This window comes from Cynocephalus volans, chromosome 6, assembly GCF_027409185.1.
Source record: "Cynocephalus volans isolate mCynVol1 chromosome 6, mCynVol1.pri, whole genome shotgun sequence".
Lineage (NCBI taxonomy): Eukaryota > Metazoa > Chordata > Mammalia > Dermoptera > Cynocephalidae > Cynocephalus > Cynocephalus volans.
In genome coordinates this window covers 38559560-38584259 of record NC_084465.1, presented here as the reverse complement: position 1 = coordinate 38584259, position 24700 = coordinate 38559560, and the positions used below count along the sequence as shown (strand labels likewise).

At 36.1% G+C, this 24700-nt stretch overlaps 1 protein-coding gene across 6 annotated transcripts in view; it reads left to right on the top strand.

The window, feature by feature from the left end:
* The window catches only part of ST7 (suppression of tumorigenicity 7), a 270032-nt gene that overhangs the window by 63230 nt on the left and 182102 nt on the right, over positions 1–24700 (top strand). The window contains exon 1 of one of the 6 annotated variants that reach the window (XM_063100967.1): positions 17262–17643. The exons of the other annotated variants lie outside the window; for them this stretch is intronic. Within the exon in view, the coding sequence (XP_062957037.1) occupies positions 17622–17643 (22 nt within the window). The 5' untranslated portion in view covers positions 17262–17621. Of the gene's footprint in view, positions 1–17261; positions 17644–24700 lie in introns of those variants that run through there. 6 annotated transcript variants of the gene reach the window in all.

Sequence of the window (24700 nt, the reverse complement as noted above, 5' to 3'; positions counted from 1 at the left end):
AAAGTATCTCAACATAATTAAAGCCATATATGCCAAACCCACTGCCAATATCATCCTGAATGGGGAAAAGCTGAAAGCTTTTCCTTTAAGAACAGGAACTAGACAAGGATGCCCACTCTCACCACTCCTATTCAACTTAGTGTTGGAGGTACTAGCCAGAGCAATCAGAGAAGAGAAGGAAATAAAGGGCATCCAGATTGGAAAAGATGAAGTCAAACTGTCCCTGTTTGCAGATGACATGATCTTATATATCGAACAGCCTAAAACCTCTACAAAAAAACTGTTGGAATTGATAAATGATTTCAGCACAGTAGCAGGATACAAAATCAACACACAAAAATCAGTAGCATTTCTTTTCTCCAGTAGTGAACATGCAGAAGGAGAAATCAAGAAAGTCTGCCCATTTACAATAGCCACCAAAAAAATAAAATACTTAGGAATTGAGTTAACCAAGGATGTGAAAAATCTCTATAATGAGAACTACAAACCACTGCTGAGAGAAATTAGAGAGGATAGAAGAAGATGGAAAGATATTCCATGCTCTTGGATTGGAAGAATCAACATAGTGAAAATGTCCATACTACCCAAAGTGATATACAAATTCAATGCAATCCCCATCAAAATTCCAAAGACATTTTTCTCAGAAATGGAAAGAACTATCCAGACATTTATATGGAATAATAAAAGACCACGCATAGCCAAAGCAATGCTGAGCAAAATAAATAAAGCTGGAGGCATAACACTACCCGACTTTAAGCTATACTACAAAGCTATAATAACCAAAACAGTATGGTACTGGCATAAAAACATACACACTGACCAATGGAATAGAATAGAGAATCCAGAAATCAACCCACACACTTACTGCCATCTGATCTTTGACAAAGGCACCAAGCCTATTCACTGGGGAAGGGACTGCCTCTTCAGCAAATGGTGCTGGGATAACTGGATATCCATATGCAGGAGAATGAAACTAGATCCATACCTCTCACCGTATACTAAAATCAACTCAAAATGGATTAAGGATTTAAATATACACCCTGAAACAATAAAACTTCTTAAAGAAAACATAGGAGAAACACTTCAGGAAATAGGACTGGGCACAGACTTCATGAATACGACCCCAAAAGCACCGGCAACCAAAGGAAAAATAAACAAATGGGATTATATCAAACTAAAGAGCTTCTGCACAGCAAAAGAAACAATTAATAGAGTTAAAAGACAACCAACAGAGTGGGAGAAAATATTTGCAAAATATACATCTGACAAAGGATTAATATCCAGAATATATAAGGAACTCAAACAACTTTACAAGAAGAAAACAAGCAACCCAATTAAAAAATGGGCAAAAGAGCTAAGTAGGCATTTCTCTAAGGAAGATATACAAATGGCCAACAGACATATGAAAAAATGCTCAACATCACTCAGCATCCGGGAAATGCAAATCAAAACCACACTGAGATACCATCTCATCCCAGTTAGGATGGCTAAAATCCAAAAGACTCTGAACGATAAATGCTGGCGAGGTTGCGGAGAAAAAGGAACTCTCATACATTGTTCGTGGGACTGCAAAATGGTGCAGCCTCTATGGAAAATGGTATGGAGGTTCCTCAAACAATTGCAGATAGATCTACCATACGACCCAGCCATCCCACTGTTGGGAATATACCCAGAGGAATGGAAATCATCAAGTCGAAGCTATACCTGTTCCCCAATGTTTATCGCAGCACTCTTTACAATAGCCAAGAGTTGGAAACAGCCCAAATGCCCATCATCAGATGAGTGGATATGGAAAATGTGGTACATCTACACAATGGAATACTACTCAGCTATAAAAACGAATGAAATACTGCCATTTGCAACAACATGGATGGACCTTGAGAGAATTATATTAAGTGAAACAAGTCAGGCACAGAAAGAGAAATACCACATGTTCTCACTTATTGGTGGGAGCTAAAAATTAATATATAAATTCACACACACACACACACACACACACACACACACACACACACACACACACACACACACACACACAAACCGGGGGGGGGAGAAGATATAACAACCACAATTATTTGAAGTTGATACGACAAGCAAACAGAAAGGATATTGTTGGGGGAGAGGGGGAGGGAAAAGGGAGGGAGGTCTTGGTGATGGGGAGCAATAATCAGCTACAATGTGTATCGACAAAATAAAATTAAAAAAAATAAAAATAAATAAATAAATAAATAAAAAGAACATGGACAACAGAACCTGAAAAGGAAATGCTGAGGCAGGTGCATCCTGGAGTGGGTGTAAGAAGTCTGGGGAAGCAGCAGGATGAGATATCTTAGGTAAAACTTATTCTGACTTAGTAATAAGGGGAAATGAAACATAACCTTAACGTATTTTGACTTAGCTCTGGACTTGCTGGTCAGGAGAACGAGAATCCAGACTGGAGAAAAAACTCTCTATTATCATTTTTGAAATGTTGAAAAGCACGGTGAGCATTTATAATCCAATCCTGGGATTTTAAAACATGTGTAATAACAAAGTGAATTATTGTGTGGGTTGGAAATGTGATATAAGATATTATGATAAAGTTATGGTTTGCAGGTTTAAGAGGGAAGGGTGAAGTGGAAGCTATGCTCATTATCCTCCTGTGGGGAGGGTAGAGAGCTGTGTACTCACATGGCAGCAATTAGTCCAGGTAGGAAAGCCAGGAAAGGGAAAGAGAGGACTGTCTCAGTTCCTGAGCTGTCATCTATGGAAAACTCAGCTCTCCCTGTCTAGCTGTCTCAATCAAGTCCTTGAAGGAGGAGGCTTCTTCAGAAGCTTTATTGCTGGCACCCAAGCTGCATTTTCCTAAGGGGTGTGACCCATCAAGCCATGAATCCTCTGGTAGGCAGGGCGTCCAACAGTTATTCTTAAGTTTGTTTTGTGAGTGTGTATTTGTCTACTCACCCCTAGGTTGAGTTACTAGTGACCTGTCTAGAAAGGAACAGTGTGCCTGTAAACTGGAGGAGGCTTCCCAGGAGCATCGTCATTCAATGCAAATGCTCTGAATTAGGACAACACACTCTGGCTCCCTGGCTTCCCACCCTTGAGGAGGGGCTATTCCCAAAGTCCTACTAGGATAGAAGAGGGGGGTGGTGTGGACTAGATGTGGAGGAGCAGTTATCAGTAGGGGATTACTTGAGTTTTCTCATCCAGCTGTAATTGGTTTGAATTGGTATTGGGGAAATATAGGAAAATGGTCAGGGCCCCTCAGATGTTCAGAATCTTGGCGAGCATTTGATGTAAATAGGCACATGTGCCCAGGTGTTCCTTGGTTATCATCTAGTGTAATTGCACATGTGCACCCAGGTGTCCTGAGTTATGGACGTAAGTGTAAGGATGAGTGGCTCTGATCCACGGTGCCTCCCATCTCTGGGATGCCCCCCCCGTGGGGGGCATGAGGAGGTCACTACTGCTGCTGGAGGCTGAGGCTGCTGCTGCTAGTGCACCCAGGACCCTCTGCAAGGCCACTGCCACTGCCGGACCTGTAAGCTGCTGTCACTGAGGAAGCTGAGGACTGAGATCGTGTCATCTGCCAACAGCTCCTGGAATCTTTCCCAATTACTCAGCATAGACCTGCGTGTGAGGGGTCTGGGGACCCAGCCTGGCATGTGAGGGGTCTGGTGACCCGGTCTGTACAATGGGTTTGGAGGTTCTGAGCCCTAGCTCTGACAATATAAATGGAAACTTAGTATAACTAAGATAATAACTAAAATAATGAAACATTTTGGCTTTAGTTATGATTTGCCTTACTTTACAAGTAGAATCCTAGATCATTAGAGTTGGACTAGATTTTACAGATCATCCAGTTCAACCTACTCATTTTACCAGTGAGGGAAACAGACACCTATGGAGGTTCCAGGACTTAAACCAAAGAAATAATGAATGGCAGTGTGTCTAGACCCCAGCTGTCTCGATTCAATAATGATTCTTCTTCCAGCCTGGATCATGATGGGTTAAATTGTTGCAGGAATCTGGGATGGGGTTCAGGGTACAGTGTGCAGGAAGTACTGCTGACTCAATAAGTTGTAGTCAGGACAGTGTTGCCTGGCCCATAGGCTAGAACAGGTGACACGAGGAGAACCTCTGACTTGTACATCTTGGGGAGAGATGTGATGTGATTGTGTAGGAGGGGGCATCTAGGCACCCCAGTTAAATTTCATTTGCTCAGGGTAAGATGGGGATAGAAAAAATTCTTGGGGAGGTAGGTAGGTGGATTTAGTTGAAGGCTTTCCTGAGTGAGCTTTGAAGTTACAGTCAGATGAATCTGGTCTAAGTCTTGTAGAGTCCATGCTAGTAGTATCTCCTGTGAAATTTGGAGAACTGAAAAGTAGGGAAGGACTTAGTAGTTGCTGGGTGTGTAGTGTGTAGTACAGGTCCTTTTATGGTTATAGCTTTCTGCATTTGAGTACTTATTTCTGCTTTACTGGCTAATGCAACTCTCATTTTAAGCTATGACAGTGACCTTAAACATTGTCCTTTTCATTTTGCCTCTGTTAATTTTTCCATATGTTGGAATAGAATATAGAATATAAAAAGAGAGAATTTTTACAAACTCTGAGCCGAAATATTTGGCAAAGTAGGATTGTTTTTATTAGGAAGAATGAACCTACTTTTTAAAAATGATTTTTCTTTTTTTGTCTCCATTTATTGATCACCTACTTTGCAGAGGCTGTATTGTATAATGGTTAAGCACTCCCTGTAGTGGTTAGGACTCTAACAAGGCTACTCTGGCTGAATCCTGCCTCTGCTAATTATAGTGTGTGATCTTAGGTAAGGTAAGTTATTTATGCTCCATGCCTTTGTTTCTTTATCTATAAAATGGGGATAATACCTCATAGTATTGTTTTAAGGGTTAAATAAGTTAATACTTGAATTTGAATAATGCCTTTTATACCCTAAGTGCTACTTATGTATTAGCTGTTATTATGTTCCAGGCATTGATCTAGGCACTTTGTCACCCTATGAGCAAATTGAGGATCAGAGAGATTTAAAAACTTGTTTAAAATAATCCAGCTAATAATAATAAGTGGATAAGGAGGGACTTGAATCTTCTCTGACTCAAAGCCTGGCTCTTAACCACTCTGCTCTCAATCACCTCTCTGGAGGTATGGCAAATTACTTAACCATAAGTAGGTTGTGGTTTTTCTATCTACCCATTTATCCATCTGTCTTATATTTTCTAATACAGAGTTTTCATTATATCGTCATTCTGTTTATAGTGCATTTTCTTTTTTTTCCCTTCTTTTTGGGCAGCTGGCTGGTATGGAGTTCCAAACCTTGACGTTGGTGTTATAACACCATTCTCAATAAAGTGCATTTTCTTAAAATATCTGTGCTTGAAAAAGAATTATAACATATAAAGAATAAAAATAAAACCACTCTTAAAAATAATGCTACTTGAATAGTAAAGATAAGGACTTTAAAAATCCTTACTAACTGTACTAAATTCTGAAAGGTGTAAAATGTCATTTCATATGACATCTGATAATGGTAATCAGTGTTTACACAAACTGATAAGTTTTGTAGAAATTAAGGTGGTTATTATTAGGCATTTTAGGTTTAACTTTTTAAAACAGTCATGACATCTTACTTACCAGGAAGAAACTATATCAAATTTTTATAGCTCATGGAAGGCATCCCAATCTGTGCCCTAGATTAAGATAAAGAGAATTAAGGCTCAAGAATCAAGATAGGCCCTCTTAGCAACACTGACAAGTGAGTTTGAGAACTAACAGCTTTTGACTGTTAGCAGAATGGTGTTATAAAGGGCTCTGCTTATGGTAATGAAGAATTGACTAGATGACTAGTGAAATGATTCTTTCTCATTTTATTTTATAAAATTATTGGAGAGATCTGTTAAATGATATTGTTGAACCCAGATTTCTGTACTACATGCTTTTGATATTGTATTGAAAATGAGGAATCATATTTTATAGTATTGTCAACTTTATCTTATGGAGAAACTTATTCAGTGGAAAAGAAAGTAACAAAATAGAAGCAAAACAAAACACCCCACTACTCCAACAAAACCATTTTAAGCAACCAATACCTTATCTTCTTCAAAGTAACTGCAATTTTGGGAGGTATTTAATATAATTCTAAATTGGAAATTGTTCACCCATTCAGGTTGCTAACAACAACAAAAAAGGAAAACTGATAAAAATTTTAAAATGTATTTATTTATGTTTTTTGGCAAGGTTAAATAATTATATCGAAATGAAGTAGCCATTGTTAAAGTTTATTTAAAGTTTTAACCAGGACATACTCAAGATCAAAACAATTGGCAATGAAGGAAAAGATGGCGCAGGGTATGTGGCAATGTGACATTAAAGATTACTTCCGAAAGAGTCTGTCTCAGTAATGACCATATGTCCTTTCTTGCTGATGTCTATTTTAGGACTTGGATAAATGAGTTGGAGGTCTTATGCTTTAAAGGATTGTTCTTTCACCACTTTTATTAGGTTTGTTTTCAAATTAATCAAATGTGTTTCAAATGGATCAAATGTACATAAGTACTATCAAATTAATGAGCATAATGACAAAATTATGACTAAAATTTGGATGCTGATTCCTTTCAGGTTATGGGGCTTTGTGTCATTGAGTACTAATATGAGATGTGGATACCTTGTGTTCTTTTCACTTAGAGAAATAAAAGAATTTATTTTTCTCCTAGTTTTAATACAGTAATAAAATGGGAAGAAATAACAGTTCTTTTGTAAGAGAGACTTTCAAAGATGACTTTAAAAGAACAGGCCAAGGAGAGCAGAGCCCCAGCCCAGTTGCTGCTTGAGTCAAGATAAGAAGAAGTGTGCACGTGTTTAATGTCACATGGCAGGAGGCTTCCCCAGAGCGGTTTGCCTGTCCAGGGAGCTGTTTCATTTTGTGGCTGATAGCAAGTTGTACTTTGGAAAATACCCAGTTTCCTGCTTACTGCTTCATTATGGATAATATAGGTAAAATAAAATTTGAAATATTTTCTAGCCATATTGAATTACTTTAAAATAATATTTTGAATTTATATTTTAAAAATTATGTTGGTTATATGTGTACTTTTAAAAATATTATGCATCAATTTATTCCTGAGTATGTATGAATTTGTTGTATACAGATTGTAATTAATTTAGGATAAGTACTTAAGGGAATTTCTCAGACCATACCCTTGTTGTTTCTTCTATTTCGGTTTGGGTCTTATTCAAACAGACTTAAAATAAACTGCAACCCATAATTAATCCACATTTCTCCCCTCTGGGCCAAAAGGTTTAAAGTACAAACATCTGAGTTCAGATTATGCCACACAGAGAGTAAAATATACACAGTTTACGTAGAGCTTCTGGTTTCCGTTAAATATTTTTGGCCTTGTGGTGGTTCTGTGCTTTCCTGTGGCCCCATATTGTAGATGGTGTTAACATGATGAAATGAATTGGAGAATTGCAATTTTTAAACTTAAAATTTCTGAGTACAAATGAAGTTCGATTTTTCTGATGGATAACTAGCTTATTTTTTTAATACAATGTCATGTTTCAGTACTTGTATACATTGTTTAGTAATCAAATCAGGGTAATTAGCAAATCCATCACCACTCGCTTTGTGGTAAGAACATTCAAAATCCTTGCTTCTAGCTGTTTTGAAATATCCAATACATTATTAACTATAGTCAATCTACTGTAATAGTCCTATGTAACTGTAACTTTGTACCTCATTCCCAGTTTCTCAGTTTCTGGTAACCACTATACTACTCTACTTCTAAGAAATCAACTTTTTCAGAGTTCACATATGAGTGAGATCATGCAGTATTTGTGTTTTAGCCTGTTCCTTTTTGAAATTGCATAGCCTAGTTCTCAATTTCTAGTTTCACTGAATGGTAAATTAGTGCAGGTTCAGGAACAAAGTTAATGTTAGACTAACCATGAGTGGTAGTTGCTTCATGAGTGAGGGATTCCCTTAGATCTGTCTGGTGGGGTGAAGGTGTAAGTGAGAGGTGAAGTGATGATGAGGTAAGTACATGAATCTTTGCCCAAAATTTGTGCAACCAATTCAGAATTATATTACACTAAATTTGAACTTTTGGGTATTGGTCATACTGTTTTCTGACATTGCTTTTAAACTAAAGAACAAAGGCTTTTGGAAGACTTTTACTCCAGTGCAGAGACCCACTTTCCATCCCCAGTGTGAAAATCCAAGTGTGCATTCAGATTAAGGTCTACTTACATGTTATCTATAAATGATCCTTTGGACCTGTAGATGGATTTTTGACAAGACAGCTAATTATAGTGCACAAATAAAATTTTTGTGAAATTGATCATTTAAAATGCAGGTTTTGGGGATTTTCTATTTAAAGTACTTCTGTGGTGAATACTGTTTGAAGATAAATTATTATTTTAAAGCAGCTAATTGCCCCAAATAGATTTTTTTCTGTAAATCTGTGTGTTGATTTTCTTTTCCTCATAAGACTAGTATACCAGAATTTTTGTTCCAATCCTATGAAATAAAATATACCTGTGTTTTAGAAGTTTCACTCTGTTTGGTATATGTTGAAGCAGAGAAGAACACATTTTATAGACATATGCAGAGAAATCAATTTTGTAAAATTCTACCAGGGAGCTTTACTGTGAGTATACTTTTAGTTATAAATTTGTACCTTTTTTCCCCCAAAAGAACAGAATCATTGATTAATTTTTTGATTTTTTTTATAGTTTGTATATTGCCATTAAAACACTTCTCTTTTGTTTTTAAGAAATACTTTATATATGTATAGTTGATATTTTAAGACACACAACTTTAACATGCTAGAAAGACATCAAGAGAGATACTAAGAAAATAAAAACTTTTGTATGAACAAAGGAGGGGCCTTAGAGAAATTAACAAATCTTACACTTTCAAAATTAGTTGTTTGTGTGTGCTATTGATAGAATATATGGTATAAGTTCTTACTATTTTAATAAATACATTAATTACGTTAGCTGTCTGTGGTCGGAAGCTATTTTGAACGTTGTCTTGTATAGTGATTTTTATAAGCATTTATATGTTTGCTAATGTAAGTATTTTTACTCTATTAAACTTTGAAGAGACCAACTCATATGTTTTCAGTTCATGGGAGAGTAGATTCTTTTGGATTAGAAAAGAGAATTTATTTGGCTGTCAGCACAATTTAGCACAACCACTTTTGTACTAATTGTATCATCATAGCACTGAAGGGGATATCTTTTAATAGAAAACTGATATTTGATTCAAGAATGGATTTATTGTTTAAAAAAATTTTTAAGGGTCCCCAAAAGCTCCTGTTCAAGGCCTTTGCATGAATTCTCTTACTTGCATGTGGTTTGCATGTTATCCACATAGTTTCACCTTGGTTTTTTCAGATGTCTGTCGAAATGTCACCTTTCTTTTTTTAAAAATTAAAAAAAAGGTCTGCACCCCCTCCCTACCCAGTCTCTAGTAACCATTATTTTACACTCTACTTCTATGAAAACCACATTTTTATTTTTATTTTTTTATAGATTCCACATTTGAGTGGGATCATATGGGATTCGTCTTTCTATGCCTGGCTTACTTCACTTAACGTGCTGCTCTCCAGTTTTATGTATGTTGCTGCAAATGATAGGATTTCATTCTTTTTAATAACCAAATAGTATTCCATTGTATATATGTATCAGAGTGTTTTATATCCATTCATTCATCGATGGGCATTTAGGTTGATTCTACCTCTGGGCTATTGGGAATGGTGGTCGTACAGTGAACATGGGAATGCAGATGTCTCTTCCGTATTTTGACTACATTTCCCTTGGATATATACCCAGTAGGGGGATAGTAGGATCGTAAGGTAGTTCAATTTTTAGTTCTCCATACTGTTTTTCACAATGGCTGTACCAGCTTACATTCCCACCAACAATGTAGGAGAGTTGTCTTTTCTACACACTCACCAGCATTTGTTATTTTCTGTCTTGTTGGTAATAGCCATTCTAACTGGAGTGAGGTAATATCTCATTGTGGTTTTAATTTGCATTTCCCTGACGATTAGTAATGTTTAGCAGTTTTTCATGTGTCTGTTGGCCATTTGTTTATCTTCTTTTGAGAACTGTCTATTAAGGTCCTTTGTCTGTTTTTAATGGGTTTATTTAATTTTTTTGCTGTTGACTTGTTTGGGTTCCTGATATATTCTGGATATTAGCCCCTTTTCTGATGTGCAATTTGCAAACACTTTCTCCCATTCTGTAGGTGTCTCTTCACTTTGTTCATTGTGTCCTTTGCTGTGCAGAAGTGTTTGTTTGTTTTAGTCCCATTTGTCTGTTTTTGCTTTAGTTGCCTGTGCCTTTGTAGTCTTGTTCAAAAAAGTTCTGCCCACTCCCATCTTGTGTAGTGTTTCTCTTCTGTTTTCTTCTAGTAGTTTCATAGTTTCTGGTATTAAATTTAGGTCTTTAATCCATTTTGAGTTGATTTTTGCATATGGTGAGAGATAGGTGTCTAGTTTCAATCTTCTGCATGTGGATATCCAGTTTTCCCTGCACCATTTATTGAAAAGACTTTCCTTTCCCCACTGTGTATTTTTGATCCTTCTGCCAAAAATCAGTTGGTTGTAAATGTGTGGGTTTATTTCTGGACTCTCTATTCTGTTCCATTGGTCTATTTGTCTATTTTTATGCCAGTACCATGCTGTTTTGGTTACTTTGAAGTCAGGTAGTGTGATGCCTTCAACTTTGTTCTTTTTGTTTAAGATTGCTTTGGCTTTACTGCATCTTTTGTAGTTCTGTACAAATCTTAAGATCATTTTTTCTGTTTCTGTGAAGAATGCCATTGGTATTTTGATCGGGATTACATTGAATCTGCAGATTGCTTTGGGTATCATGGACATATTGATATTAATTCTTCCAGTCCAGGAACCGGGGATATCTTTTCATTTATTTGTGTCTTCATTTTCTTTCACCAGTGTTTTATAGTTTTTGTTGTAGAGTTCTATCATCTTGTTTTAAATTTACTCCTAGGTATTTCATTATTTTTGGTAGCTATTGTAAATGAGAATACTTTCTTGATTTCCTCTTCATATATTTTGTTTTAGCATATAGGAATGCTATTGATTTTTGTGTGTTGATTTTGTATCCTGCCGCTTTACTGAATTCATTTATTAGTTCTTGTAATTTTTTGGCAGTCTTTAGGATTTTCTGTGTATATGATCATGCCATCTGCAAATAGGGATAGGTTGACTTCCTCCTCTCTGATTTGGATGCCTTTTATTTCTTTCTCTTGCCTTATTTTGCTGGCTAGAACTTCTAGTACTATGTTGACTAGGAGTAAGGAAAGTGGGCATCCTTGTCTTTTTCCACATCTTAGAGAAAAGCTTTATATTTTTATCCTTTTAGTTTGATATTAGCTCTGAATTTGTTGTATGTCTCCTTTATTGTGTTGAGGTACAGGCCTTCTATACCTAATTTGTTGAGCGGTTTTATCATGATAGAGTGTTGGATTTTATCAAATGCTGTTTCTGTGTCTATTGAAATGATCATATTATTTTTTTACTTCATTCTGTTAATGTGAAATGTATCACCTTTATGGATTTGTATATGTTGAAACATCCTTGCATCCCTGGGATGAATTTCATTTGATCATGGTGACTGATCTTTTTTTATGTTTTGTAGGATTCCGTTTGTTAGTATTTTCCCATCTATGTTCATGAGGGATATTGGTCTTTAGTGTTCTTTTTTTTTTTATTGTGTCTTTTCCTGGTTTTGGTATGAGGCTAATACTGGCCTTGTAGAATAAGTTTGGAAGTATTCCTTTGTCTTCAGTTTTCTGGAAGCGTTTGAGAAGAATTGGTGTTAGTTCTCCTTTAAATGTTCAGTAGGATTCAGCAGTGAAACTGTCTGGTCCTGGGGTTTACTTTGTTGGGAGTTTTTTGTTGTTGTTGTTGTTGTTGACCGGTAAGGGGATCACAACCCTTGGCACGGTGTGGTCTGCACCACGCTCAGCCAGTGAGCGCACCAGCCATCCCTGTATAGGATCCGAACCCGTGGCCTCGGTGCTACCAGCGCTGCACTCTCCCAAGTGAGCCACGGGGCCGGCCCGGGAGATTTTTATTATTGCCTCAATCTCATTATTTTTCTCACTATTTTTCTGTTTAAGTTTTCTAATTCTTCACAACTGAAACTTGGTAAGTTGTATATATTCAGGAATTTATCCATTTTTTTTCTAGATTTTTTAGTTTGTTAGTGTGTAATTGTAATAGTCTCTTATGATCTTTTGTACTTGTGTGGTATCAGTTGTGATGTCTCCTTTTTCATTTCCGGTTTTATTTGAATCTTCTTTTTTATTTGTTAGTCTAACTAAGCGTTTGTTGACTTCGTTCACCTTTTTGAAAAACCAATTCTTTGTTTCATCCATCTTTTGTAATGGTTTTTTTTATTTCTTTTTAAAAAATTATATTTTTATTATACATACATGTGGGGTACAACATTGATTTTTGGTAATTGTGTAGAATGCGTGGTGGTTAGATCAGTATAGTTAGCTTATTCACTATTACAATATGCACTCATTCTTTGTGTCCATCGACCAATTCTTCATTAGCCTCCCTCACTCTCCCTTCCCCTCCCCTTTACCACCTCTAGTTTTCTAAAAGTTCAGTGTATTACTGTGATTGTTGTTTGTTTTTTAAAAATGTCTAGTTTGTTCATTTCTGCTCTGATCTTTGTTATTTCTCTCCTTCTACTGATTCAGGGTTTTATTTGTTCTTGGTTTTCTAGATCCTTGAGGTGCTCATTAGGCTGTTTATTTGAAGTCTTTTTTGATGCTGGTGTTTATTGCTATAAACTTCCCTCGTAGAACTGCTTTTTGCTGTATCCCATAGGATCTGGTATGTTGTGTTTTCATTTTTATTTGTATACATGAACCTTTTAATTTACTTTTTAATTTCTTCTTTGACACATTTGTTGCATAGGAGCATGTTGTTTAATTTCCATGTGTTTGTATAGTTTCCAATGTCCTTTCTGTTACTGATTTCTAGTTTTGTTCCATTGTGGTCAGACAAGATAGTTGGTATGATTTCAATTTCTTTTTTAAATTGTTGACACTTATTTTGTGACCCAACGTATGGCCTATTCTAGAAAATGTTCCATGCACTGCTGAAAAAATGTGTATTCTGCAGCTATTGGATGAAATGTTCCATGAATGTTTGTTAGGTCTAATCGGTCTAGACTGGAGATTAACTCTTATGTATCTTGGATAATTTTCTTTTTTTTTTTTTTGTCATTTTCGTGACCGGCACTCAGCCAGTGAGTACACTGGTCATTCCTATGTAGGATCCGAACCTGCGGCGGGAGCATCGCCGCGCTCCCAGCGCAGCACTCTACCGAGTGCGCCACGGGCTCGGCCCCCTTGGATAATTTTCTATCTGGATAATCTGTCCTTTGCTGACAGAGGGGTATTAATGTCCCCAACTATTTTTGTGCTGGAGTCTATTTCTCCCATTAGCTCTAGTAGTAATTGCTTTATTTATCTGGGTACTCTGGAGTTCAGTGTGTATGTATTCAGAATTGTTATATCCTCTTGTTGAATTGATCTATTTATCACTATGTCTTTCTTTTACTTTCCTTGGCTTGAATTATATTTTGTCTGATATAAGTATAACTAGTCCTGCTGTTTTTTGATTTCCATTTTCATGAAATATCTTTTTCCATTCATTCACTTTCACTTGATGTGTGTCCTTACAGGTGAAGTGAGTTTCTTTTAGGCAGTGTATTGATGGTGGTTGTTTCACAGTTATGGCACCTTTCATCCCAGCAGGCTCAAGTAGCTTCATGCAAAGGGCACTGCTACGATTTTGCTGTCTCCAGGTAGCTGCTCCATGTGGTGTGCTACGGTGTCTCAGGGAATGGCCAGGGCTGGATCTGATTAGGTGGTCCCTTCTTCTGCTGACTTCAGCCTTCCTCGCTTTCACGGACTCAGTGGGTCTCTTCACGTCTCCCCCAAGTTCCAGTGATTATAGGATGGCAGGGGTTTTTTTGTTTAATGGTTGTAAGTTGATCTGTTCTGGTGGGAGCAACATTGACATCGTTTATAATCACCATCTTGGTTATGTCACTCTTCTGTCACATCAAGTGTCTCAAATGTCACCTTTTTAGAGTGGCTTTTCCTGACAATTTAAAAATAACCCTCCCATTTAATCACCCCTTATCCTTTTATTCCTCTTTATCTTCATAATATATACCACTGCTTGACATATTTCATGTTTGTTTGTCTCACTCACTAGGATATTAGCCTAATAGGGGAGGGAGTTTGTTCAAGGCTGTACCTCTAGAGTGTAGAACTATAGAATCCTCAGAATAGTTGTCAAATGAACATGAAGAGAGTTTCCTTTAAAAGTAACTATTGACTTTAAGATTTTCGCTATCTTTCGTTAACAATGGCATTCTAATTTAATGATAATTATTTGTCCACTAAATTGTTTTGAGTATTAATCTTTTTTTCACTGCTAATTTTATCCTGAAATTAATAGTACTGTCTTCGCTAATGGAAGTACAAGGTCATAGCCAAGGATAATCAGATAGAATAGATATTCCAAAGATCACTTTGGTTTCAGAATGTTTTATGAGAAATTTTGGAGGGGAGGTGGTGAGAGACATCAGATCAATTTTATTCTTCCTTCATTTTCTTTTAGTACATTTTTTAGGCAATACATTAAAATTTGTGTTCATTCTCTGAGATGACTAGAGGACAGAATTGGAGGAAACTAAACTTTTGGAATCATTTTTGTCAAAAATTGGTCGTCAGCCATGTGGATCCAAACATTCTAAAGTGTTTAGAAACATCTCAGGCCTCCGGGTCACAGAAACCTTCATAGGAGTTAAAGGGTGTGATTTGTATTCAGTTTTGTTGGCAATTGAGATGCCTAGTGTTTTTAGCATACTGACCCTGTTACAGTTGTCTAAAACTTAGATGTCTCAAGAATATATTGCAGCCTTTAACTTATTCTTAGAAGTTTGTACCAAGAAATAAACGTAGGCCTTCAGAAAAATGCATTTTTATATACACATGAGGGTCCTTCAGAAAATTTGGCTTGTGGAAAAATGGAATCAAAAGACAATGAGAATCTTTCCATGAACTTTTTGAAGACCCTTCAGGTATATACATTCTCATGTATGAGATGAAAAAAGGAGCACAATAAATGAGTTGTCACCATGGCCTCTGTTTGAAAATCTTTCTTACTCAAGGACCATTTTTCATTCTACCTTCCCTCTTGCCTTTGCGATGGCCATATCTATCCACTATGTGAGTGACTATTTTATATACAACATGTCGTAAGCAATTTAAAATAGATCTTATGTAAGATAATATTCTGGCTTTAAAGTTCAACTTTTGAAATGCATTACCCATTGCTCCTCAGTTGTTGACCTGACCAATTATTTTTGAAGGAATACATTTTTAATTCCTGCAATTTTCACTAGTCTTTTCTATCATTTTTAGTTTTCTTTGGTGGCCTTTCTCTTTCAAGGGTTTTCCCCCCACATTTTCAGTTGGTTCTTATTTTCCCTTCATTTCAGTTGAATCCTTAAAATATAATTGTGACAATTATGTGTTCATATTTCAAGGGGCATTATGGTTGAATGGCTGGGTTTGAATCCTACCATATTGTTTATTACCTGCATAATGCTGGCAAATTATTTAACTATCTGTCAAATGTGGAAAATAGCTGTATCCACCTCATAGGGTAGTTATGAAGATTAAATGAGTTAATACATGTAAAGTTCCCAAAATGGTGCCTGGCACATAGTAGACACTCAGAAAATATTAGCTATGTTTTTCTTTCTTACAACAAAAGATTTGTTCTTTATCTTGTGTAGCATCATCACACTTTCTTCATAATGGCTCAGCATTTTCAGTAAGCTAAAGGTCAAGTTACTTTGAATAAATTATGGTACATTTCTACAATGGAACTTTATGTAGCCATTAAAAGGATGAGATACATCTACATATACTGACTAGAAAATCTCATGGTATTTTTAGATGGTAAATTGCAGTTCCACATTTATATCAGAATTTAATGTCTAAAAATGTATCTGTATAAAGACATGTTTTTATAAACATCAGCACTTATACTGGAGAAAGTATATACTTTGGATGAAGGGTTCAGAGGAGACTTGAACTCTTGAACTTCTGTATATGATTTTAAAAGTGTGGGATTATGGTATTACATATATATTGTACACTTCAGAATTTTTAAAACATTAAAACCTCTTTCTTTGCTTGGGTTGGATAGGCATTCTAATGAAAGTTTGTATACTTATTCTAGAGTTTTTATATAAAAAAGCAGATGTCTATGAATTTGGTAATGCAGGGAGACTTTTATTTTTCCAGTGAGTTGAGACAAAATAGTAATATCTTCTATTATTTTTTTGTGTGGGTAGATTAAAAAGAAGTGTGTTGGTCACAAATGCCCACTTATACACAGGTGTAAACAGTTGTGTACACATAGCCTTAAAATGACTGAATTACTCTGAAAAATGACAGAAATTCTCCTAAAGCAAAGTGAAGAAAAATAAGGCAAAAGGAATAGGATAGTAAAAATATATGAATTTAAATATATTCCTAGAGCAGTGGTTTTCACATTTGTGTAATAGTTGCAAAATAACTAATAATGTATTCACTAATATTTGAGTGCTATGTGCCAGGCAGTGTTCTAAGCACTTATTATTTTACTATTATATTTGCGTGTATTTATAAATGCCCAGAATGTGTCTGCAATGGTATACATATTTTCACATATTTGTAATTGAGTATACAACCCCTGATCTGTCAATCTACCGTAAACTTAGAGATAATAACAATGAACTTTTCTGTAATTACTTTTAAAGGTAGACTATTTTTCTCATTTCTGATATTCTTGATTCCCTTGAAAAGTTCTACTTACTGCATAAAACCAAGAACCTTGATCTGCATGATATCTTTGTGGTTAGTTGCTATAAAGCCAAAACCAATACAGTATTTAAATTTCTTTGAGGTCTCTTTTACTATGTGGTCTCACAGGATGAAGAGCTGGTCCGGAGGGGGAATATATATGTGGCTCTTACTCTTGTGCATTTTGTGACAAAGGAATTCCCCTTTGAATCACACTGCTCCCCTGAAGCCCCTGGAGCCTCTGGCTCAAGCAGCGCAGTTGGTCTGTGCAGTGTCCCTGACGTCATCCAGCGTATGCATAAGCCCTGCTATTGTCTTACTGCTACAGCAGGGCTGGGGATTGCAGTATCCGCTGCTGCTGCTGCTCCCAGTCCTGCCCCTGCTGCTACCTAGTCCTGCCTCACTACATCCTAGAAGAGCCACGTCGGCCTTCCTTTGCCTAGTGGATTTTCAAAAGCAGCTCTTCAGTTTTTGGTGCTGTAGGAGACCATGCTTTTCAGTCATACAGCAGAAAACAGAAGCTCGTAAGAAGAATCTGGCAGCTGGACACAGGCTTGGACTGCATTGTCTGGCTTCATGACCCCTGCTGTGTAGCCGGCTCATCTCTTCACTCTCTCACACACACTCTCCTCTCTTTTTCTTCCTTCCTTTCTTTTTTTCTTTTCTTTCTTATTTTTTTAAAGCAGCCTCTGGAGCCAGCCATGTTTGGCACTGAATCTTCATGTAAGTAAATGCATCCCACTTCTCTTCTATTTAGAAATCTGCTTGCTGTCATTGGTTTCATTGGCTTGGAGTTCATATCGTTTTGCATTAGGTCATTAGAAACATTTGTATTTGGGCTCTAATTATAAAGGAATTGATCTCAGGGAAGGGACTCCCCTTAACTGGGTTAGTCATCCTTCAGGCCAGGGATGTCACAGTGGTCAAAACCAGGTCTCCAAGAGGAAGGTAGGAAGACAGGATCCAGGCAGTCTCCCCAGAACGTGTTAATTGATGGGATCAGGCCTGTCGCTGATCTGTTGTTGTAGGCTCTGTAATGGTGCTTAAACCCTAAAATAGATACTGAGAGGATCTGAGATGATAGTGTTTATTACAAAGGAAAGAAGGGCTTATATTTTTCATCTAAAGAGAGAAAAAGATATCATTATATACTCTTCCTCCATATTTTTACAAAACATAAGTGTTGATGTTATATGTAGATTAAAAAAAGAATAAGAAATAGCTTTATTTTTGAAGATGAATTTTTTTTTTCCCCACAATGGCTTCGATTTTGATAGTGTCACAGTCCAGCAGCATCGTATCTGTCTTAAAACTTACACAATGAAATTGCTTTGGTGCAGAGCAGGCCTTACACAATGGGCTGGGCTGGACAGCAGTTGCAGATAACTAAAATTGGTATTTAAAAAATGATAAGCAACCTATTTGAGGATTACTTAATGTCAGATATAGAATAATGAAATTTGTCAATGCAGTTGTATAGGCTCTGCAGAATATTCTGTCATCAAGTGTAAGCAAAGATGACAGTTAAGAATTTCTAAAGAGACTCAACCTGCTGGTCTAGAACATTAAACATTGGCGAGGCACTGTCTTTGCTTGGTTGAAAGGGATTAGGGTAGGAAATGAGGAAACATTTTTTATGAATTTGTAATTTAACCTTTACTTTCTGATCTCAGGTGTTCAGTGTGACTATTTGTGCATAGTTGAGGATTATTGCAGAATAGTAGCATTTCAAGAGAGCTAATAATTCTCAGTTCTTTTGTTTCTTGATTGGCTTTTTTAAAGGTTTGATTGTTTTTGTTGTTGCACTGTGGAAGCTTTCCATCTTTCAGACTACCACACTGCCTAATCAAGGTCAAGGTAGAATAACAGTGAAATGTAATATCCCATTCAGTATGTGGCAATATAATTTCCTAATAATTTAAAAATAATTTTTGAATTCACTTAATAGTACCTTTGGAATTATTGTCATCCAAGAAATAGAAATAGATCATTAAGTGGCAAAGACCTTCCACTTTCATTTCAGTCATGGAATTTTGTTTATGTAGGAACCTACGTATGTGCAGAAATCTTTATATACTAGAGGAAAATTAGTCTTATTACTTTGTTTAGCTGAAATGGAAGTTGAAACTGAGTGTGGGAGCCTTTGAGTTCTTGGACTAGAGACTCTAACATTGGCCAGTTTTACCAAGCAGACATATAGAGGCTTTCTTGATCATCAAATCTGATCTTTTGGTAGTATCACCCATGTGCTATGTGGTATGTTTGAAGACTGCCGGTTGCTTTTTGTCTACATAGCTACCATGTTATTGAACAGAACAGAGTACCATTCAGAAGACAACACTATCATGCAGGGTTTTAGCATTTTTTGCCTTTTCTGAGTATTAAGTTTTGTTTCTTACTTATCCTAGAAGACCATAGGTAGATTTGAACTGTTAGTGAATGTTAAGTGTTAAAAATGGGCTGCCTTCTTTAGATAAGGAGATGCCGTATGTCTGCACTCAGTTAAAACAAGTGTATTTTCTTTGTGTTTTGAGGCGTAGCTTCTACGCCTTGGATTTCCACCTTTGGGAGGCTATTTTATAGGCTTGAAACTATCAATATTTAGAATATTCAGAAAAATAGTCACATTTGAAATTCTAATTAGTTTAGAAGGGATCGCCCAAACCACTTAAGGTGTTCTTACTAAATTGTCATAAGAAATACTTGTCTGTCTACCCAATGTACAATGCTATAGTCCTGGAAAGATTAATTTTTTTCTAACTTAGAATTCTGATTTCGTGATTCTTATCCTTGATTTCTGATTTCAGTGTCTTACTTGTATTGCTTTTACTTTTTAAATTGATGTATGATTTACATACAGTGAAATGTGTAAGTCTAAGTGTGCTGCTTAGTGAATTTTTGCCTGTGTTCACCTATAGAACCACTCCCCAGATCAAAATACAGAACATTTCCATTTCCCTGGGAAGTTCTCTTGTGGCCCTTCCCAGTCAAAATTACTTTTCCTTCTTGCTAAAAGGTAATCACCATTCTGACTTCTGATGCCATAGATTTGTGTTTTAAATTGTTCTCTTTAATTTTCTTTCTTTCCTCCTTGCTCAAATATTGATTAAGTTGATTTTATGTTTCAGACCTTGAAGCAAGGAATTTGCAGTAGCCTGAGTATCATGTTATAACATGTTATTTCTCACTGAAGTGATATTCTTGATTTAAATGCCATCCTGCCGGGCCTCCCCGCCCCAACAAAAAGCCTTTAAAATGACAAAAAATTTACCTGGAAGAATAGACCCTTGTTAATCAAAGTTAAAGACTTACACAGCTATGGCAATTGAATTAACAAATTCTCTTACGTCTGACGTTATTTTAGTCAGTATCTCCAACAGTACCAGTCTCATCTCTCTGACTTAGTGGTTCTGAATCTCCCACAGTTGTGTAGATTGGCCACAGTCAATCTATTTTGGGCCAACTTTTAAATGGTAGTGTTCTATAGTCTGTGTAGATTAATCATTACAAAGCAGGAAGTGTAGTTTCTGTAACTCTGTTACCATCTTGATGTGTGTATTCCACTGATGTTTTCTTTTACTGAAATTTCCCATGTCTAAAAATGAGAGTAGTGTGCCTGCTCTTTATCTACTTTGACGAAATCCAATTTTAGTTTCTGTGGTCAGAATAATTTAGATGTACGAAGAAAGTACTGTTAATGAAGTTTTGCTGAGGAGGGTGGTCATTGAAATGCATATTTGGGATACTTCATTTGATTTAATGATAGTTTATATTTTAAAATCAATTAAATTCCTCAAAATTAAAAAAAATCAATTTTCTGTTAAAATTTTTAAGAGGAGGAAACATTTGCAGGGAGAAAGGGAGAAAACATTTTTTTTCTTTTTTTTCATGGAATAGGGAAAACTGGTTTTACACTGCTGCCGTTTGATTATATCCTCGCTGATAAAGCTGGTTATTCTCCCAAGAGTGGATACTTTAAGGATGATGAGCATTTATTTATTCAGTTAGCATTTGTTGGGCTCAGTCCTCTTTTCTCCCCTCCCATTTTTAACCTTTTCAATTCTCAAGGGTACCATTTAAGATGTACTTTGGTGAGAATTGTCCTCTGGTCTAACACATTATTGTGTCTTCCAGAGCACCTGCCTTATTAGTCCAGTGAAGAGAGCAACACCTTAGCTGCTGAGAAATAGGATGTCCCCTGGGGGCAAACAGCATCATTTAATCCCTCCTCCCCAAATTTTGTTATAGTTATAATAAATTTAAAAAAACATCTAGAGCATCTGTGAAGGGAGTAAAGAAATCACCAAAGTTCCAGCGAAGCATTGGTAAGACCCACCCACCTGAACTTAGTGAAGATAAGGAAACAGTGGATAGGTATGTCAGAGGTCAAGAGTTCTTTTTTAGCTCTGGTGTGGCTGGTCCACACGCCTTCCCTGCCATTCTCTGGATGCCAACATCACCTTGGGTAGGTAGTAAGGTGCTGGAAATACCCTATGTGATTTGTTTGTCATGAGCACCAGAAGTTCATCTGTTGCCTTTTATTTTTATTACTGATGAGTGCATTAAGTTGGAACTGATGGCTTCCCAGTTTTAATAGTGAGTGTGGTACCATGTTACAAGGTAATTATTTCAAATTTTGAGCCATTGTATGAGAGATAGTCAAATGAATATACTCTAAGCAATAGTAGGTCATCAAGATACTGTAATTAAACAGGGATTTTTTTGATAAAGAAACAAGTGAATCACACACTTTTATGTGCATTTCAGGGCCGATCTTGACAACTGGTCACATGCAAGATTAAACTAGGGTCTATTGTTTTGGTGTAATTGTCTGTGAACCAGTTGAGATGTGAATAGTGACTATGCTCATTCAAAAATGACTATTCATAACTGGACCATTTCTCAATATAAGCACCTAGTTATTAAATAATTGTGTCAGAGACTGCTGTTTTTGCTGTTAGTATGTTTGGCATTTTGGTACCATATTTTCTTTTTCCTTTTATTGGTATTTGTCATGTGAAACTAGGAACAGCAGCCATTTTCCTTTCCTATAATTTTAATCTGGCTGTAGATATTTAGCTGTGTTGGATTTTAGATGTTTTCATCTTACTTAAAGGAAAAATAGAAATACTTAAGTGTATACACAAAAACTCATTTCTAAGTCTACACTTAGAGCACTGAATGTAAAAGAAAGATATTACACAACTTTAGATAGCTAGAATACCACAGACTGCTAAGTCACAAATATGGAAAAATAATCACGAATTACAGGGATTTATATTGGGACAAGGTGTTTGGGAAGCTAAAGCTCATATAACATTTTTGACTTACTGTATTATCCTTTCTTTCCTTCTAACAACATACGTCCTGATGTTAAATTTCCTTTTGAGTTTCTTGGCTGTTAATAGTTGACATTGTAATTTTTACTATCAAGAGAATATTCTAAAATAAATAAGGATGGACAATTTTTTCTTCTAAGTATTTATACACTTATTCTGCTAGTACAGAAATGGAATAAAAAATACCCAGTGGTTATTTTTAAATTCTCAGATTTCTTATTTTCACTTCAGTATTGGTCTCCCTAATTGTTAGTCTGTAGTTTGTTCAGCAAAAATTACATGAGAGTTTTCAGTGATTTGTTGTTTTCATTGTCACTATGGACCAGATTCATATCCTGAATAAACTGTGGGGAGTTTGTTGGGGAAAATTACCATATATGGAAACTTTCCCCATAGAATCCCCATGGAGTTACACAGGATATGAATAGGATTCATTGTTGTTATGGATTCTGAGCTGGAAAACTCACTGGCATGTTTATTTTTTAAATATTAATAATAGCTGCTGCCTTAAATTTTGTCAAAATACTATTAAACTTTCAGTATGAGACTACTTGTATATGGAACACTACATCATAAATTGTATGGTCATTTTTTGTGTTTTTTTGAAGAGTATTGATAATCTTCCATTTTTTCCCTAATCATTATAAAGCATTAATTAACATACTTATGTTTTTAACTAGAAAATGCACATTTTTGTATTATTTAGAAGTCATGTTTACTATGCTACAGTAGTAAATTATAAGATTTTCACTATATTTTATTTGGATTAATAATGGATTTAGATAATTGTGAACTGAAAAATGAAGATGCAATTTAACGCATGTTGTAGAAATGGCAGCAATCACATGCCAGATGCATGTGACTAAGTTCAGAGATTCTGGCTCTCGATTGCCTGGATTCAAATCATGGCTGTATCTATGTTCTATCAGGATTTGGCCATCTACATCTAAGCTCAAAGTGTGGCTTATCCAGTGACTCTTGGTGTTAGGGGAATTGGCCTTTTGGGGTCAGGACATCTGTACCGGCATGGGGCTTATCAAGGGACATCTGTGAGAGTAGAGTCCAGCAGTGGAAAAGACTGACTAAAGAAAAGGGAACTGTTACTTCCTAAGACTGGGTAGAAGACTGGAATTTCCATCATGGGAATCTTTGAAGGGACTCAGTAGGAAGTCTGAACGGAGGAGACTGAATGAAACTGGATGAAATGGGTCAGGGTTGCAAATGCCCAGCATATTTTTCACTAGTCACTCCAGTGGCAGGCATCACTAATTGGTCACAGTACTCTTACAGGATTGGCTTAAGCCACTAAAGGTTGGAATTTTCTCCACTTGAAACACTTTATCAGTGCCAGTATTTTCCACATTAGTGTAATACTCACATAATTAAATATTTAAATAAACTTACACTTACCAAATTAAGAAAAGAATTAGAAATTTTAAGTATTCCCGAAATGACCTTTTAGGTATAAAATAAAAGCAGCATTCTATGTCACATTATGGTTCTCAGTAATGTCTCAATGGTTTAATGATTCATAGACACCATTGGTCTCTTTTGGATGAAATTTATACCAGTCGAAGACATATTCCCAAAGTGTAGCAGGGTACCTGGCATATATCAAGCACTCATACTCTTTAAAACTTGAATTTGCTGTGGTTTAAGGTAATATTATTGAAAATATGATGTGTGGGCTCGTAGGGCGTTAATATTAAATTTAATAACATTTTCTAGGCCAAGTAGTTTATCACACATAACTGGAACATGTCAGAAATATGTCAGTGAACACTTCTTGTCATCCTTCAAAGGAGGAGCAGAATAGTAACATATAGACTTTTATTACTAAGCCCAAATTTGTTAGAGTGACTTGACATATACTGATAATTTGACTATATCTGATCTAAGTTTACTTACCATTTTTTAAAGGTTATTAAGTAAATATAATGAGTTACCATAATCATCAGTTTATGCACAGTACGAAAACAGAATTGTTTGTTTGCAATCCTAATGTAATTTCAGGAACTAGAGAAATTATTTTCTATTTCTTTCGAGGGTTTCAGAATGTTAAGATTCAGGCTTTTTGGCATGTTTTGGGCAATAGTGAGCCTGATTGGAATGCATGTGGATTAGGAAATCACAGTGACTCCACTAAGTATTCTCTACTACATCCTTCACCTTTGGCTATTTCTAGGACACATAGGGTCAGAGGAAGGCTTTGGTAAGATCTGGCTTGTGATATACATGGGTGGTCAAGTTGGGCTTGCCTCATAAGTCTGGAATTTCTCATCTGAAACTTTTCTAGATTTGTTTTAATATAACGGTGTTTCCATTATCTGTTGCCAAATAACAAACTACCCCCAAAATATAGGGTTTTAAAACAAGTTCTGTGGGTTGACTGGACCCCACTGCTGGTTCTTATGAAGGACCTCTCTAGCGAAGTTGCTGTC